Source organism: Leucoraja erinacea, chromosome 23 (assembly GCF_028641065.1).
Source record: "Leucoraja erinacea ecotype New England chromosome 23, Leri_hhj_1, whole genome shotgun sequence".
NCBI classification, from domain to species: domain Eukaryota; kingdom Metazoa; phylum Chordata; class Chondrichthyes; order Rajiformes; family Rajidae; genus Leucoraja; species Leucoraja erinaceus.
The window spans coordinates 18954589-18969766 of record NC_073399.1 but is presented as its reverse complement, the minus strand read 5'-3'; the positions used below and the strand labels follow the sequence as shown (position 1 = coordinate 18969766).

Here is a 15178-nt window from a genome sequence, read left to right as displayed (position 1 = left end):
CCCCCCACAGATGCTGCTCAACCCACTGAGTTCGCCCAGCGCTTTGTTTTTTGCAAAAAATTCCAGCATCTGCAGTCTCTTGTCCCTCCAGTCCTCGTAACCTTACTGGCTGTGTTTGATGGTGCTGACAATTGAACTTCAATGGATGTTCCCAGCTAAATCATACGTTTCCTAAAACGGTAAATCCCAATGTTGTGTGAGAAAGGCCCTGGGAAAACGTGACTAATAAAGAAAATAAAATTGAGGCTATATTTCAGAGTTATATATTATAAACAAACGAGAAGCATTTCCTTGCATTCCATAACCATTGCACATCAGCAGGGAGGAATATAGTAGACAAGCCAAGCTTACGGAGAGTGATCACCCGAGATACAGCGTTTCACTTTCGTGCACCAGCCTCTTACCTCCTGAACTGGAATATCAATTGATTCACAGTCACCACTCCTACCTTGGCCCTCTTCCCACCCCCACCCCCACCTCCTGTATGTCACTGGGGCTGTCCCAGCTGAGGTTGGACCTGGACTTTAAACCTAGACCCGTCGGTCTCTTACATTACAGTCTTTGGAGGGTCTGGTCAATATAGATTGACCAATATAGACCATTAGATATAAAACCAAGGCATGCATATTTTTTTCAGAAAGGTGGCCTTAAATAAGAATATAATATGACAAAAATGGCTTTATCCGCTGAAGGGTCGAGTACAAATTTTGCTACAGAGAATAAAACTTTCAGGCAGTGCGGTGATTTTGGTGTGTCTCCATCTGACACTGGAGCTAAACAGAGCAGCTGAGCCTATAAACTACATGAACCTCTGGTCCTCTGTGGCAGAAGACTGGTGCATACCCCCTCTAATGGCAGGATCTTGAACTCTGTCTGGAAGGGTGCTGGAGGCAGAGACCTGTGCCACTAGTGCCTGAAACCTAAATAGTAAATGGGTGAGCACTTTTTTAGGGCTCCAAGTAAAATGGAAAGTGTAATTAGATGGATTTCTGAATGCATTTTCGTTGTCTCTGTACTGTACACTGACAATGACAATTAAAATTGAATCTGAATCTGAATAGCTGGGAAATGGGACAGGACAGAGTAAGCTCTCTTTCAGGCAGGAGGGATACATTGAGATATATGACCATTCCTTGTGCCATCATTGTTTACAGTGTATATTTCCCATAAATTTCAACATTCACTGCTCCACCATTAATCCTGGTGTACAGTGCAGGTGCCTCACTGGTGACGAGGTGTTCCTGGAATCATTCCCAAGTGTGACAGACCCAGAGTTTGCCAGTGATTGGGTTCTGAGGGACTTTCCATCAAGTAGCAGTTTGCAAAAATGGAACTAGTTGACAGTGACCTATTAATCCTTAAACAAATCAAATGAAGATGGCTGGGATATTTGAGGGAGTGCAGAATAACTGCCCCGTATAGGCGGAACAAGTATTGCCCATGCAGAGAAAACGGAGATATACATGAATGGCTGGAGGACAAGGGTATTACAAGCTGGAGAACTGAGTTATACAAAGGTAAAGTAGAATAAAAACGCATGCCCCTTACATGTGTTGGTATCAAAGCATTGTGCTTATTCCCAATCACTTTCTAAATATTTTACAAAAATTAGTAGCTGATACCTGACTGAAAAAGTGAGTTCAACAGATATAATTCAACAGTACACATGACCCAAAGTGTGAGATGTTTGGGCAGTGGAAGGAAAGTTATGGTGAGCCTCTTGCAGTCAGTAGCGACACAAATAATGCTGAGAGGGCTGAAGACTCTTCAGTGTGTCCATCTGCTCCTGGAGGCCAGGGCTTGAGGTGAGTCAGCTGGATGTTGAAAGAGCTGGAGCCTTCAAACAGTGTAGAAACTCAGACAAAAAGAAAACAGAGTCTTAATTATCTGCGGTCAGCAGAACACATGACAGCAAGGTCACTGAGGTGTAAAGACTTGCCAAGCCTGCATACGGACATGTGCAAGCAACCACTACATTTGTCTTTATCTAAGGTGCTCGCAAGCTGAGAGTCCAAGGCCATGTCAGAGGCTGTTCATTGGTGTGGTTGAATGTAGAACCCAAAGAGCACGACTTTGCGGTGGGCAAATGGTGATCAGGCCTCGTAGAACTTCCTTTCAACTTGTTTGGTGACGGTTCCACTGGTCATCATGGTCCGAGTGACCTGCTGGGTGACGGACGTCCCTCCTTCCATCCTTTGTGTTGTAACAGTCATCCCGTCTGAAATGGGACGCAGGGAGTTAGTTTCAGAGAAGCACAGCAAAATCAGAGCAATGAAAAGCTAATGCAGGGTTTGGTGTAGACTAAGGGCTGGGCTTCATTCACGAGGGTGAGGACGGCGACTGTGTCAGCACCAACCTGAGAAGAAGGGGTCGGTGGTGGACTGCATCAGGCTGGTCTCTGTGCTCATGTTCCCAGGCATTGTGAACCCTTCATTCCTCATCACCGTCTGCTTACTGAACTTGGAAATGCTTCCTAGGAAACGAAAGAGTAGATCACGACCGTTACAGCACGGGAGCCAGCAATGACCATGTGCTGCCCATTGAGTTGTACAGATGTCATAAGATCATAAGTGATGGGTGAAGTATTAGGCCAGTTGGCCCATCAAGTCTACTCCGCCATTCAATCATGGCTGATCTATCTCTCCCTCCTTATCCCATTCTCCTGCCTTCTCCCCATAACCTCTGACACCTGCACTAATCAAAAATCTATCTCTGCCTTAAAAATATCCACGGCCTTCTGTGGCAAAGAATTCCACAGATTCACCACCAGATGTGCAGACTCTCTCACTGGGATCACATCCTGGGACCCTTCATCCCCTGATACTCACATCCTGGGACACCCAGCATGGGAGCCTCCTCCCCACAATCTGGGCCCTTTCATCCCCCAGACTGGGTTACAGCCCATTCTAACCCCGAGAGACCTTCCAGCACAGGACAACTCCACCCTGGGACCCTCACAACCTTCCACCTCACTGCACCCCATCCTCCACCACCCCCAAACCCCCACCTGCCATTCCTTCTAAATGTCCATCAATCCCTTCTCCAGAAACACAATTGCATCTTAACCCAGCAAACTATTTACTGCCCTTTGAATGGAAACGCGGTCTCGGGAACAATCTTTAACACTTTTATTTTGTCAGGAAGTGAAACTTGTCTGCTTGTCCACCCACTAACTCATCTGGTCTTTTCACTAACTGACCCACCCCACTCACTAACCGACCGACTCTATCACTAACTCATCCAGCCCACCCACTAACCAGGCCATCCACCCACACCCCAACCATATACTCCTTCATCCACCTACCGTGTGCCACCCATCCATCGAATCACCCATCCACTCACCTATCCCCACCCACCCTACTGCACCCCCACACACCTACCCCACCTGCTCCCCCAGCCCTCACCAGAAGAGGCACAAAGAGTGGCGATCTGTGTGGGGCAGTATTCATGCTAAGCCCTCGATGCAGGAGACCGTGGAATGGGAATTGCTCCCTCACTGTGTGGACACTTACCTGCATCCTGAGACTCGATGGTGATGATCCCTTCCCGCTCTGGACCAAAGCCCTGCGTGGTCTTGGCTTGAACCTTGAACTTGTATGGAACGTTCTCGCTGAGATGTGGCACCATTAGAGTCATCTCTGCATCATCTCCTTCCACTTGATACGTCTTGGTCTCATCTGGTGGAGCAATTGGGATGCGTTGGGTGAAACTGGTGGCCTGGCCTGCCTGTGACGAGGCATCCAGTGGGGTGGCTACCCTGAGCCTGTGCCGGCGGGAACTTAACACAGAACGGGGGGGAGCGGGGCAGCTGGCTGATCGCGGGAGTGGGGCGTGTCCGGAGGCAGACTGGATGTATATGGGAGGGAGAGGTGGGGCTTGGTCATGGAGTGCAAGGCTAGGGTGAGAGGTGGGAGAGGGAGTGGTGAATATGGGAACACAGGATCACAGGGAGACAGTGGTCACAGGGAGATCGGAACTATGAGTCATTAGGCATTAACTTCCAATGTTCTTGCAGGGAGTTGAACTCATCGGAAACACCAGTGGATGGTGTTGGTCGTTCCCATTACCTCAACGGCCTTGGAGTGGGAGCAGAGCCTGTTTCCTTCACAGGGTTGTGAGGATTGCCTCACATCCAACTGTATCTGCCCAGGGCTCGGCCTATTGGGACACTTGCCTACCTAGTTATTGCCTTTTGTAAGTGACGACTTATGGGACCACTGGGTCATGAAGTTCAACCAGTGACTGAAACTGTAGTAGCTCTTCAGTAAGCACTTCAGCTCAGCACAGGCAAGTACAGCAAGTTAGTGAACTCTTTTGCACATTCTATTAATGCCCACATCAGCTGAGGAAGGGAAGTAACCCAAATGTGAACTCCTACTCTCTGCCTTACAACCGTCTCAACTGACCTCCACTACCAGGTCACAGTCACTCCTCCAGACTGGGAGAGACATTCGCCAACATGGGAGAATGCCCAGTTTTGTTTTGTCTTTACCCCTCAAATCTAGTTTAATTTTTTAGTTTAGTTGTGAGATACAGCGCGGAAACAGGCCCTTCAGCTCACCGAGTCCACGCTGACCAGCGATCCCTACAAACTAACACTATCCTACACACACTAGGGACAATTTACAATTTTACCAAGCTCATTAAGCTACAAACCAGTTCGTCTTTGGAGTGTGGGAGGAAACCGGATCACCCAGAGAAAACCTACGCAGGTCATTGGGAGAATGTACAAACTCCGTACAGACAGCACCCGGAGTCAGGATTGAAACCCGGTCTCTGGCGCTGTGAGGCAGGAACTCCACTGCTGCGCCACCGTGCCGCCCGTGATGTCTCATCTGAGGATGGAACTTCCGAGAATGCCGTGTTCTCTCATATCTTTGTAACGGGACCAACATCGACCGGAAGAGCCAACTGCTGCCTGGCACGCCCAGTAACCCCATCAAACCCACAGCCTTCTGACGTTCAGGAGGTGCTAAAACTGAGCAAAGCCAGCGCTGTTACCCTGAAGAACATCTGACGATGTGGACCGCAACAATGCTTACCTTGCCCGCCCAAGGGTTCACAGGTCACCAGGTAACCCATGATATCTCCATTTGGTTTTCGGGGTTTCTCCCAACTCAGTTTGAGCAACTCGGAGTTGATTGCAGTGAACACCAGGGGCCCAGGGGCACTGGGTGTGCTCAGTGTGAACGGCGAACCTGCGGGGTGAAGGGAGCATGTTACCAACTCCAAGCAACAGCGGAGAACAGGCCTCACCTCCCAGTAACGCCGTAACCTCCCAACCAGAGCAAACTCAATGCATTTCGTTGTCTCTGTACTGCAAACTGACAATGACAATTAAAATTGAATCTGAATCTGAATCTCAGGGGTCCAACATGTAATGGCATAAGCCCTCATGATCTGTTATGTTGGTCTGTAGGTGATTGACGTGAAGTTGAAGGCAACACGCGATCAATTGCTAAACCCACTGTGTAGTGATCATTAATTAGAGAGAGCAAGGAATTGCTCAGCAAACTGTGTGTGTTAAAGGTATGCAGTTATAGGGATTGCTACTACAGGTTGAACACCCTTGGTGCGTTGTCGTTTCATTATCACATGACCTCTGTTGGCCCAGCAAACGGATAATCCCCAAAGCCTCTGGAACCGAGGGTGACAGAACATCGGTGTTCAACCTGTAGTAGAGATGTATACACACAAAAATCTGGAGTAACTCAGCGGGTCCGGCAGCTTCTCCGGAGAAAAGGAATGAGTGACATTTCGGGTCGAGACCCTTCTTCACATTGGGAGTCAGGGGAAAGGGAAATGATATGGGAGGTAAATAGAACAAGTGAATGAAAGATATGCAAAAGGTAACGTTGATCAAGGGAAGGAGGAGCCCACAATGGCCCATTGTTGGCTGTGGTGTAGGTGATAATGAGTAGTTGAGACTCAACAGGTTGACAGTGAAACTAGTACTGTGACTGGTGTGGGGGAGGAACAGGGAAGAGAGGAGATGCATATACTGACCACCAAGGGGATGTATATACCGACAATCCCAATTCCATTTACATTCTGTTCACAATGCCATCTGCGGCCACTCAGGGACAAACCAGGGCAGGACTTGCACAGTAAATGGTAGCATCCTGAGGAGTGTTGCAGAACTGAGAGACCTAGGGGTGCAGGTCCATAGTAAGTGGTGTTGCAGATTGAAGGGTGGTGAAGAAGGCAAAAAAGAAAATGCTCAAACAACTCAGATGGTCAGGCAACCTCTGTGGAGGCAATAGACAGACGTTTTGGGTTGGGATCCTTCTTCAGACTGAAGGTGTTTGACACTATGGTCAAGTAGCTCCCCAGAACATGGAAGCTGCAACTCATGGGATGACTGGCCAAGCTGATATTGGACAAGTGGAAGATCTGAATCCACATCAAAACTAGATGCAGCAACACACAAAGAGCTGGTCAGGCAGCATCTGTGGAGGGAATAGACGCTCACATTGGCCCTGAAAGTAAGCATGCAGGTACAGCAGGCAGTGAAACAAGCTAATGGCATGTTGGCCTTCACAACAAGAAGAGTTGAGTATAGGAGCAAAGAGGTCCTTTTGCAGTTGTGCATAGCCCTGGTCAGACCACACCTAGAGTATTGTGTGCAGTTTTGGTCTCCAAATTTAAGGAAGGACATTCTTGCTATTGAGAAGTGCAATGTAGGTTCACAAGGTGAATTCCCAGGATGGCTGGACTGTCATATCTTGAAAAAATAGAGCAACATGGCTTGTATACACTGGAATTTAGAAGGATGAGAGGTGATCTTATTGAAACACTTAAGACTATTAAGGGATTGGACACATTAGAGGCAGGAAACATGTTCCCGATGTTGGGGGAGTGCAGAACCAGGGGCCACAGTTTAAGAATAAGGGTAGGCCATTTAGAACGGAGATGAGGAAAAACATTTTCACCCAGAGAGTTGTGAATCTGTGAAAGTCTTTGCCTCAGAAGGCAGTGGAAACCGATTCTCTGGATGCTTTCAAGAGAAAGTCAGAAAGCTCTTAAAGATAGCGGAGTCAAGGGATATTGGGAGAAGGCAGGAACGGGGTACTGACTGTGGATGATCAGCCATGATCACAGTGAATGGCAGTGCTGGCTTGATGGACCAAATGGCCTAATACTGCACCTATTGTCTGTCTCCCGCGCAGCCAATATAAGACATTCATACACTGATCAATGGAAAACACTTGAATTTTCTTCTGGAATAAAGTTCAGGCCTTGGAGTAGAGATCGAGAAGCCGCCAGGATCAGTGTGGACTCCCACAACACTGCCACCTTCTGTCCATCACCGACCAAGCCAATTTGAATGGGTGGGGGCCGCCATACCTGGGATCGGGCTGAGGGGACTCATTGGGTCCACTTTGGATTCGATGGTGATGACTCCTTCGCGGTCCGGACCCCATCCCTTGTCACTCAGGGCCTTGACCTTGAACATGTAGGAGTAGTTGGGCAGAAGGTCATTGATAATCAGCGAGTTTTCATTGGGGTCTGGGATGTCAACAGTTTGCATCTCACCTGAAACGTAAGAGACATCACCTTAGTCACAGACAACTGCTCTCCCTGCCCACCCGTCCCATGAGATGGGCTTAACTGATGGACGCTCCACTTACTACAGTCTCGCCCCCAAGACACCTGCAACGTTAGCACACACGGTGTCTGCAACAGTGAGTCAGACTGCACGGGAGGGCAGCTTGGACACTGAGGGATGGGCAAGATCACACAAGAAACAGGAGCAGGAGTTGGTCATCAAGCCTCTGACCTGCTCCTCCTTTCATCGAGATCTTCTCTCAGTGCCATTTCCTGGCTGAATCCTCCATGTTCCCCCATTTCACCAGGAAATGTTCAGAAATGTATCGATCTCTGTTCCCAATGAACCCAGTGCCGGATGCTCCTCAGCCCTCAGTGAAGAGGTCTCTCCTCGTCTCAGTCCTGAGGGACCTTCCCCTTACTCTGTTGGGGAATCGCCTTTGCCACTTCCTGCCTCTCGTACCTTATAAATCTCAATGAGATTAGTCTTCAGACTTTAGAGGTTCAGCTCGGAAACAGACCCTTCACCCAAGTCCGTGCCAACCAGCGATCACCGCATACACTATCCCACACACTAGGGAGAATTTACAATTTTACCGAAGCCAATTAACCTACAAACCTGTACGTCCTTGGAGTGTGGGAGGAAACCGGAGCACCCGGGGAAAATCCACGCAGTCATGGGGAGAATGTACAAACTCCATACAGACAGCACCCGTAGTCAAGATCGAACCCAGGTCTCTGGCGATGTAAGGCAGCAGCTCCACTGCTGCACTGCTAGGCCACCCCCTCTCGGTCTCCTGAACTCGAGTGCATGCAGGGATAGTCAGACCAGCCTCTCCTTATCCGGCCACCCTGTCTTCCCTGATCCAGTAGTGGGTGTTTGCCAGCCGCGGTGGGGACTGGGAGAGTGGGGGAGTGACTCACCTCCTGCCAGGGACTGGTAGGTGACGCGGTAGGCCAGGACCTCTCGTTCGCACGGAGGGTTCTGCCAGCTGACCTTCAGTGAGGTTGCTCCCAGCGCAGAGAAGACCAGGCGAGTCGGGGTGTTGGGGACCCCCGGAGAGCGGTTTTCTGTGGGGTGGGGACAGAGAAACAAAGCGGTAAGACTGGAAAAGCACAGGATTAAACAGAGACTGAAACACCTGCTGGAACGGGTCCAGGAGCAGAGAATGACACAAGCAGCAGCTTCCACCATCGGTCCCAGTGAGAGGTTGCTGCTTCATCTCTGCCAGCGCAGGGAAACGGGCCAAATATGACAAGTGTTAATCCCGTAAACTGATGCGAGCGAACTGCTGAGAGGAGAGAGAAGTACCAGCCTCTCAAAGTAGAGTTGGTGAGCTTATTCTATTATGCAGCAGTTAATACTCTCATCCACTGGTTTATCCTCGCCTTTACCCACTCATTACCTCTTTGAACTAATTTAAAGATCACTGCTCTCTCCAATTCTGACTCAGTATCTACCCCATTTCCTTTCACTTTCGAATTGGCCAAATGTCCTTCAGCCTTCAGCTATTTCCCAGCTGTTATCAGGCAACTTACCATCCTACCTCAACCAGCGAGCAGTCCTGAGCTACTATCTACCTCATTGGTAACCCTCGTACTAACTTTGATTGGACTTTACTGGCTTTACCTTGCACTAAAATTTAGCTATCTGTACAATGGCACGATTGTAATCATGTATTGTCTTTCCACTGGCTGGTTTAGCACGCAACAAAAGCTTTTCACTGTACCTCGGTACACATGATAATAAACTAAACTGAACTGAATTAACCGATTTGGGTTCTAGGCTCAGGAACGACCTCTCGAAATCACCATCACCTCTCTTTCCTCTCAGCACTTCGCTCTGATCAAGTTTTCAGCCCCCCCTTCACCAATCCTCTCAGGCTCACTGTCAAACTCTCTGCCCGCAAGGCTGGGCTAGAGCTGGCCATTCTGTTGCAGATGCAGGTCCAAGCCACGAGGAATTGGGTAGGATGGAACTGCAGATGCTGGTTTATACCGAAGATAGCCGCAGAGTGCTGGAGTAACTCAACGGGTCAGGCAGCATCTCTGGAGAAAAAGGATGGGTGACATTTCGGGTCAGAACGTATATCTGAAGGATTCCGACCCAAAACGTCACCCATTATTTTTCTCCAGAGATACTGCCTGACCCACTAGGTCGCGAGGAATTGGGTTGGTCTTGCCCTGAACTTATTCATATCCCTCCCTCAGTCCTCAACAAGCCAGTCAGGATTGGATCTAATCTCTAGGCTGAGTAGTAAAGCATGTGGCCTGAGCTAATTGCCCAAACCCATCATATGGTGCCATTGGTGTTAGCCAGGATTGTGAATGAATGAGAAGGAGGTTTTAGAGTTACACTGGACGGGGCCTAACCATGAAGAGCCATCTCCAGGTTCTCAAGAGCAGCGTTCACATCCTCAGATTCTGTACGTCTCCTCCCGCCAATCATCCGTTGTGTGACCGTGTAGTCAACTCCCTGCATTCCATGCATTGGTGGTCCTGCAGATACAAATATCTGTCAGACATTCTGCAAAGCAGTGCCAGAGCTGCTGTACCTTGAACCTGGCATCACAGGTTGGTCTAAAAAGCTTTTTTGGCACATTGGCCTTCATCAGCCAGAGCATTGTATAGAAGTTGGGAGGTCATGATGCAGTTATATAAGATGTTGGAGAGTAACACAGCCGGATAGGCAGCATCTCTGGAGAGAAGACAGGAGTGACGTTTCGGGTCGAGACCTTCGATTTAAAGCAGCACCTGCAATTCTTTCCTACACGTTTAGAGTACCGTGTTCAGTTCTAGGAACCATTATAGAAAAGATGTTGTCAAGTTGGAAAGGGTACAGAGAAGATTTACGAGGATTTGTCAGGATTCGAGGGTCTGAGCTAAAGGGAGAGTTTGAACAGGCTGGAACTCTATTCCTTCGTGCAGGAGGAGGGGTGATCTTATAGAGGTCTATAAAATCATGAGAGAAATAGATCGGGTAGACGCACTCTGAGTCTCTTGCCCAGAGTAGGGGAATCGAGAACCAGAGGACATAGGTTTGAAGTGAAGGGGAAAGGATTTAATAGGAATCTGAGGGGTAACTTTTTCACTCAAAGGGTGTATGGAATAAGCTGCAAGAGGCAGGGACTATAGCAACGTTTAAGAAACAATTAGGTACATGGATAGGACAGGTTTAGGGGGATATGAGCCAAATGCAGGCAGGTGGGACTAGTGTAGATGGGACATGTTGGTGAGCATGGGCAGGTTGGGCTGAAGGGCCTGTATCCATGCTGTATGACTATGAGCAGTCTGTGCATTTACTGCAGGTACCCAGGAGCAGACGCTGAAGGTGATTATGAATAGGGCTGTAGGCATGGAGTGGGGGGTTATGAAGGCAAGAACATGGTAGAAAGAGTGGGAGATGGAGATGGAGGGTGGGCAGGGGGTGGGTGGGGATTGATGAGGGCAGTAGTTGGAACTGTTCAGTGAACTTTTAGAACTTTGTTGGCGCCAAAACGTGGTGACGCTTGTGTACAGCCTCGGTGAGGTCTGCTCCATGAGTTGTGTAGTAAACAAAGCATTTCACTGCACCCAGGTACGTGTGACAATAAAATATCATTGACTCGTTGAACATACCCTGTGCAGACAACCACTGACCCTGCCCTGGCGCCAGGGTCTCCGAGACCCCCCCGATGGTCCGTGTGAACTGCTGGCTGTGAATGCCAGTGTTCTGAGTGATCGTGCCCTGGGTACCTCCGGAAAACGTCGTGTTCGTCTCCCACCTCCCGTTCATCTGCATGTCTGCGGGAGAGGGGGAAGGAAGGTGTTCAGTCAGTAGAGGCACCCGGTTCACTGGACTAGTCCGCCCTGCTTTACCCAACCACCAGTTGCCTGTCACATTCTCCATGGCACTACATCCCAACTTATCCGCCCTTTAGACTTTAGAGATACAGCGCCGAAACAGGCCCTTCGGCCCACCGAGTCCACGCCGACCAGCGATCAGCCCGTGCATTAACACTATCTTACACATTGGGGACAATTTACAATTTTGTCCGAAGCCAATTAACCTACAAACCTGTACGTCTTTGGAGTGTGGGAGGAAACCGGAGCGCCCAGAGAAAACCTGCGTGGTCTCAGGGAGAATGGACAAACTCCGTACAGACAGCACCCGTAGACAGTATCGAACCCAGGCTCTGGCGCTGTAAGTCAGCAACTCTACCGTTGCGCCACAGCCCCTCCTCACCCTACAATTCAAACTTGCCCCCTTGCCCCTTGCCACCCACCCTATCTCTCTCAGCTACTCCCTATGACTTTTGGCAGATCAACTTCCCTCCTGTATCGTATCGTAGCCAACAACTCATCCCCACCCACTATACCCCACCCAGCCCATTCCAAACCATCCCTGATCATCTTCACCAGCCCCTCCCCACCCTACAAGTTAAACCTGTTTCTCCCCACCTATCCTATCCCTCCCAAACTTGACCATCTCTTGGCTGTCTCCCATCACCCAACCAACCTAATTATCCTTGTCCTCCCAGTGATAATTACACCTGCTGTAGACTCTCCCCACCCAGTGTGTACCAAGCCTGGTCTTCATCACCCACACCCAATCCATTCATTCACCCAGCTCCATCACATCACTTGGCTACTATCGCCATAGCAACCTGGCTTCACCCTCCCACCAACACTCGGGGGGAATGTTTGTCACGCGACCCATCAATCCCTTTGACAACAGCTTCACCTCACAACGTGAAGGTTAGGAACAACGTAGTGAGTACGTATAAGGCCGCATCGTTAATGATGGCTGATGTAAGGAAAGCAGATGCAGCAGGAGCTAAATAGGCATTGGGGACTTTATGGAGAGAATTAACCAACAGAAAAGCAGCCAGGACTCCAGTGTCGGCTGTGTCAGCTCTCAGCTGTGGCCGAATGCACAAAGGTGGATGTTAGACAGGCATGCAAAAAGTGTAAAGTTTAAAAAAACTCAATGTCAGAACAACTCTTAAAAGTATGTGCATAGCAATCTGTGGGGTGAATTTGTGGAATGGTCTGGAACAGGAGATAAAACTTAGCACAAACATAATTCAGTTTAAAAAGTACAAAAACACTTTTTAAAAAGGATATTGGGATGAGGATAGGTGATTGTGAGTGGGATATTTGTTATACTGATTGTATTGGGAAGGGTGATTATAGGGTGATGGGTTGTATATATGACTAAGATACTGTATAGTATATGAGGGTTGTTTCTTTTATTTTTTATTTTTTTCTCTCTTTTTTGTATGGCTTTGTAAATATTTGATTAGTGTATAAATGATTATAAATAATTTGGTGTACATATAGCTGCTGGTGTACATATGGTGTACATATAGCTGCTAAATTTGTATAAGATAATTATAAGCAGTTGAATAAGGGGTAGGAATTAATAAGCTTTGGCTTCTTCCTGCTCCTTTTCAGACACATACGATTTCATTTATTTATAGATATTGTCTATGACACTTTATAAATATTCTTGTTTTATTTTTTGTATGTTGTTTCTTGCTTTTTATTCTTTTATTCTGTTCCAAATAAAGAATTAAATTAAATTTTAAAAAGTCATTGTAACGGGAGATTTTGACTTTGGGAAAGGTTGCCATGAATTCATTCATTTCGAGGCTTGTTCAGGATACTTGTGTGAAACTCTTTGTTCAGCTTGTATCCAAGGTGTGCATGCGAGGGGTAATTCAGTGATGGAATCAAAACTGTCCACAATAAACTGGAAAATCTGATAAAAAATGGTTCAACCACAGGAGGGGATCTTCAGTTTATAAGGCTGAGGGCAAGTGTTCCAGTTGTCAAAAAGAAATCACGGAGGACTAAAGGCTGAATAATTTACTATAGAACAGAATAACAACCCGAATCTCTCGAGGAATCAAATATAAGGGCAGGAATGAGCAGGAATGAGACAAAATTAACATTAGCAGACGAGATAAATCGCAGGACTGCAAGGCTTTGAACACTGTGTTTTAAAATAAAGTGAACAAGGTGTTCTGTCAATAAATTCCCAACATTTATTTGACCCAGCAACTATCGCTTTCCACTGGAAAATCGAGCATATTATAAAAATGTTGAGAAGAGCACACTGGCGTAGCTTAGACAACTGGTTTGACATCTAAGTTTATCATTATGGATAATATAAGCTGGCAACTTAATCCTCAATGGGTCGTGAAGAGCCAGGGCGGATTTGTAACGAGTAGCTCACGCCTCTGAACCAGATTGAATTTCTTGAATAGTTGACTGAAGGGTGGGGGGGTCTGTGGACTTCCAGAAGTCCTTTGATAAAAGCTTCTGGTAAGATATCTACAGCAGACATTGACAGGATTAAGTAATGACGTGGAACTGCAGATGCTGGTTTACCGAAGAAAGACACAAATGTTGGAGTAACTCAGCAGGTCAGGCAGCATCTCTGGAGAACATAGATGGGTGAAGTTTCGGGTTGGGACCCTTCTTCAGACTGATTGCACGTGGTTGTGGTGAGGGGGGGTGGGGGGGGGGGGGGGGGGGGTAAGAAAGCTAGATGAGAGGAGGGGCAAGACAACATGGTCGGTAATTGGTGAAATTACCTATTAATAATTATAATGTAATATAATAAAAATACATAATATAATAAAGTAATAATTATGTATTATAAGAAAGGTGGAATAGGTAACGGATGAAATCTGCCTATCAACCCCCCCTCGCCTATGTTCACCTATTACCAGCCACTCTCTGCCCTGCTGCTCCTCTCTCCCAGCTTTCTTACCCGCAATCAAAGATCCTATAAGATCTTTGCCCGCAATGGCCCTCTGAACCAGTCTGAGAGAGGATCCTGACTAGTATTTGGATTGGATTCAATTTATTGTCATTGTCTCATAAGAGACAACAAAATGGATTTTTTGTTTTGGATTGGAACGTCTGCTATCTCATGTTCTCCAGAGATGCTGCCTGACCCGCTGAGTTCCTCCAGCACTTTGCATCTTTCTCTGACGGGTTAAGGGCGTTTTAGTTCCCCCGGTCAGGGAACGGGCTTGGGAGTCAGGGAGGAGAGAGTGAGGTCAACGAGCAGAGATCGGCTCGACGTGAATACGATCCGTGTGGAGGAGCATGATTTTATAAGCGAGTTAAGAGGTTAGCCAATGACACAAAGAAAGACCATGCTGTCAAGCAGTGTGGGTTGCAGCATTAAATTACACATTATATATGAAGTGAATGGACAACACTGTGATAATTGGATTTCAAAAGAAGAAAATATGAGGTCAGGCAAGAAGAATGTAGAGTAGTTTTTCCAAAAGGCCACTGGGATGCAGGCCTCTAACGGAGTTTTTTCCAAAAGGCCACTGGGATGCAGGAACGGAATGAACAGGAATGTTGGCAGAAACTAGGATCGCATTCCCTGGACTTTCAGGGCAGGGCAAGGTTTGGTTGATGTTTTCAGTCAGTTAGAGAAACTGACACAATGAACAGAGAAAAAGTATTTCTAAAGTCTGGGGAGTCCAAGGCTTTGTTATCTTGTGTATTTTAGTTTTTTAGATTTAACGATACGGCGCAGAACCAGGCCCTTCGGCCCACGAAGTCCATGCCAACCAGTGTTCCCCGTACACTAGCATCATCCTACACATTACGGACAATTTAC

At 47.6% G+C, this 15178-nt stretch overlaps 1 protein-coding gene across 1 annotated transcript in view; it reads right to left on the bottom strand.

The window, feature by feature from the left end:
* Window positions 1–247: 247 nt before the first annotated feature.
* The window catches only part of itgb4 (integrin, beta 4), an 87725-nt gene continuing 72794 nt past the window's right edge, over window positions 248–15178 (bottom strand). The window contains exons 35-42 of the mRNA XM_055654009.1: window positions 11167–11331; window positions 9922–10047; window positions 8473–8619; window positions 7348–7536; window positions 5043–5198; window positions 3513–3677; window positions 2357–2473; window positions 248–2218 (exon numbers count right to left, since the gene is read on the bottom strand). Of these exons, the coding sequence (XP_055509984.1) occupies window positions 2094–2218; window positions 2357–2473; window positions 3513–3677; window positions 5043–5198; window positions 7348–7536; window positions 8473–8619; window positions 9922–10047; window positions 11167–11331 (1190 nt within the window). The 3' untranslated portion in view covers window positions 248–2093. The remainder of the gene's footprint in view (window positions 2219–2356; window positions 2474–3512; window positions 3678–5042; window positions 5199–7347; window positions 7537–8472; window positions 8620–9921; window positions 10048–11166; window positions 11332–15178) is intronic.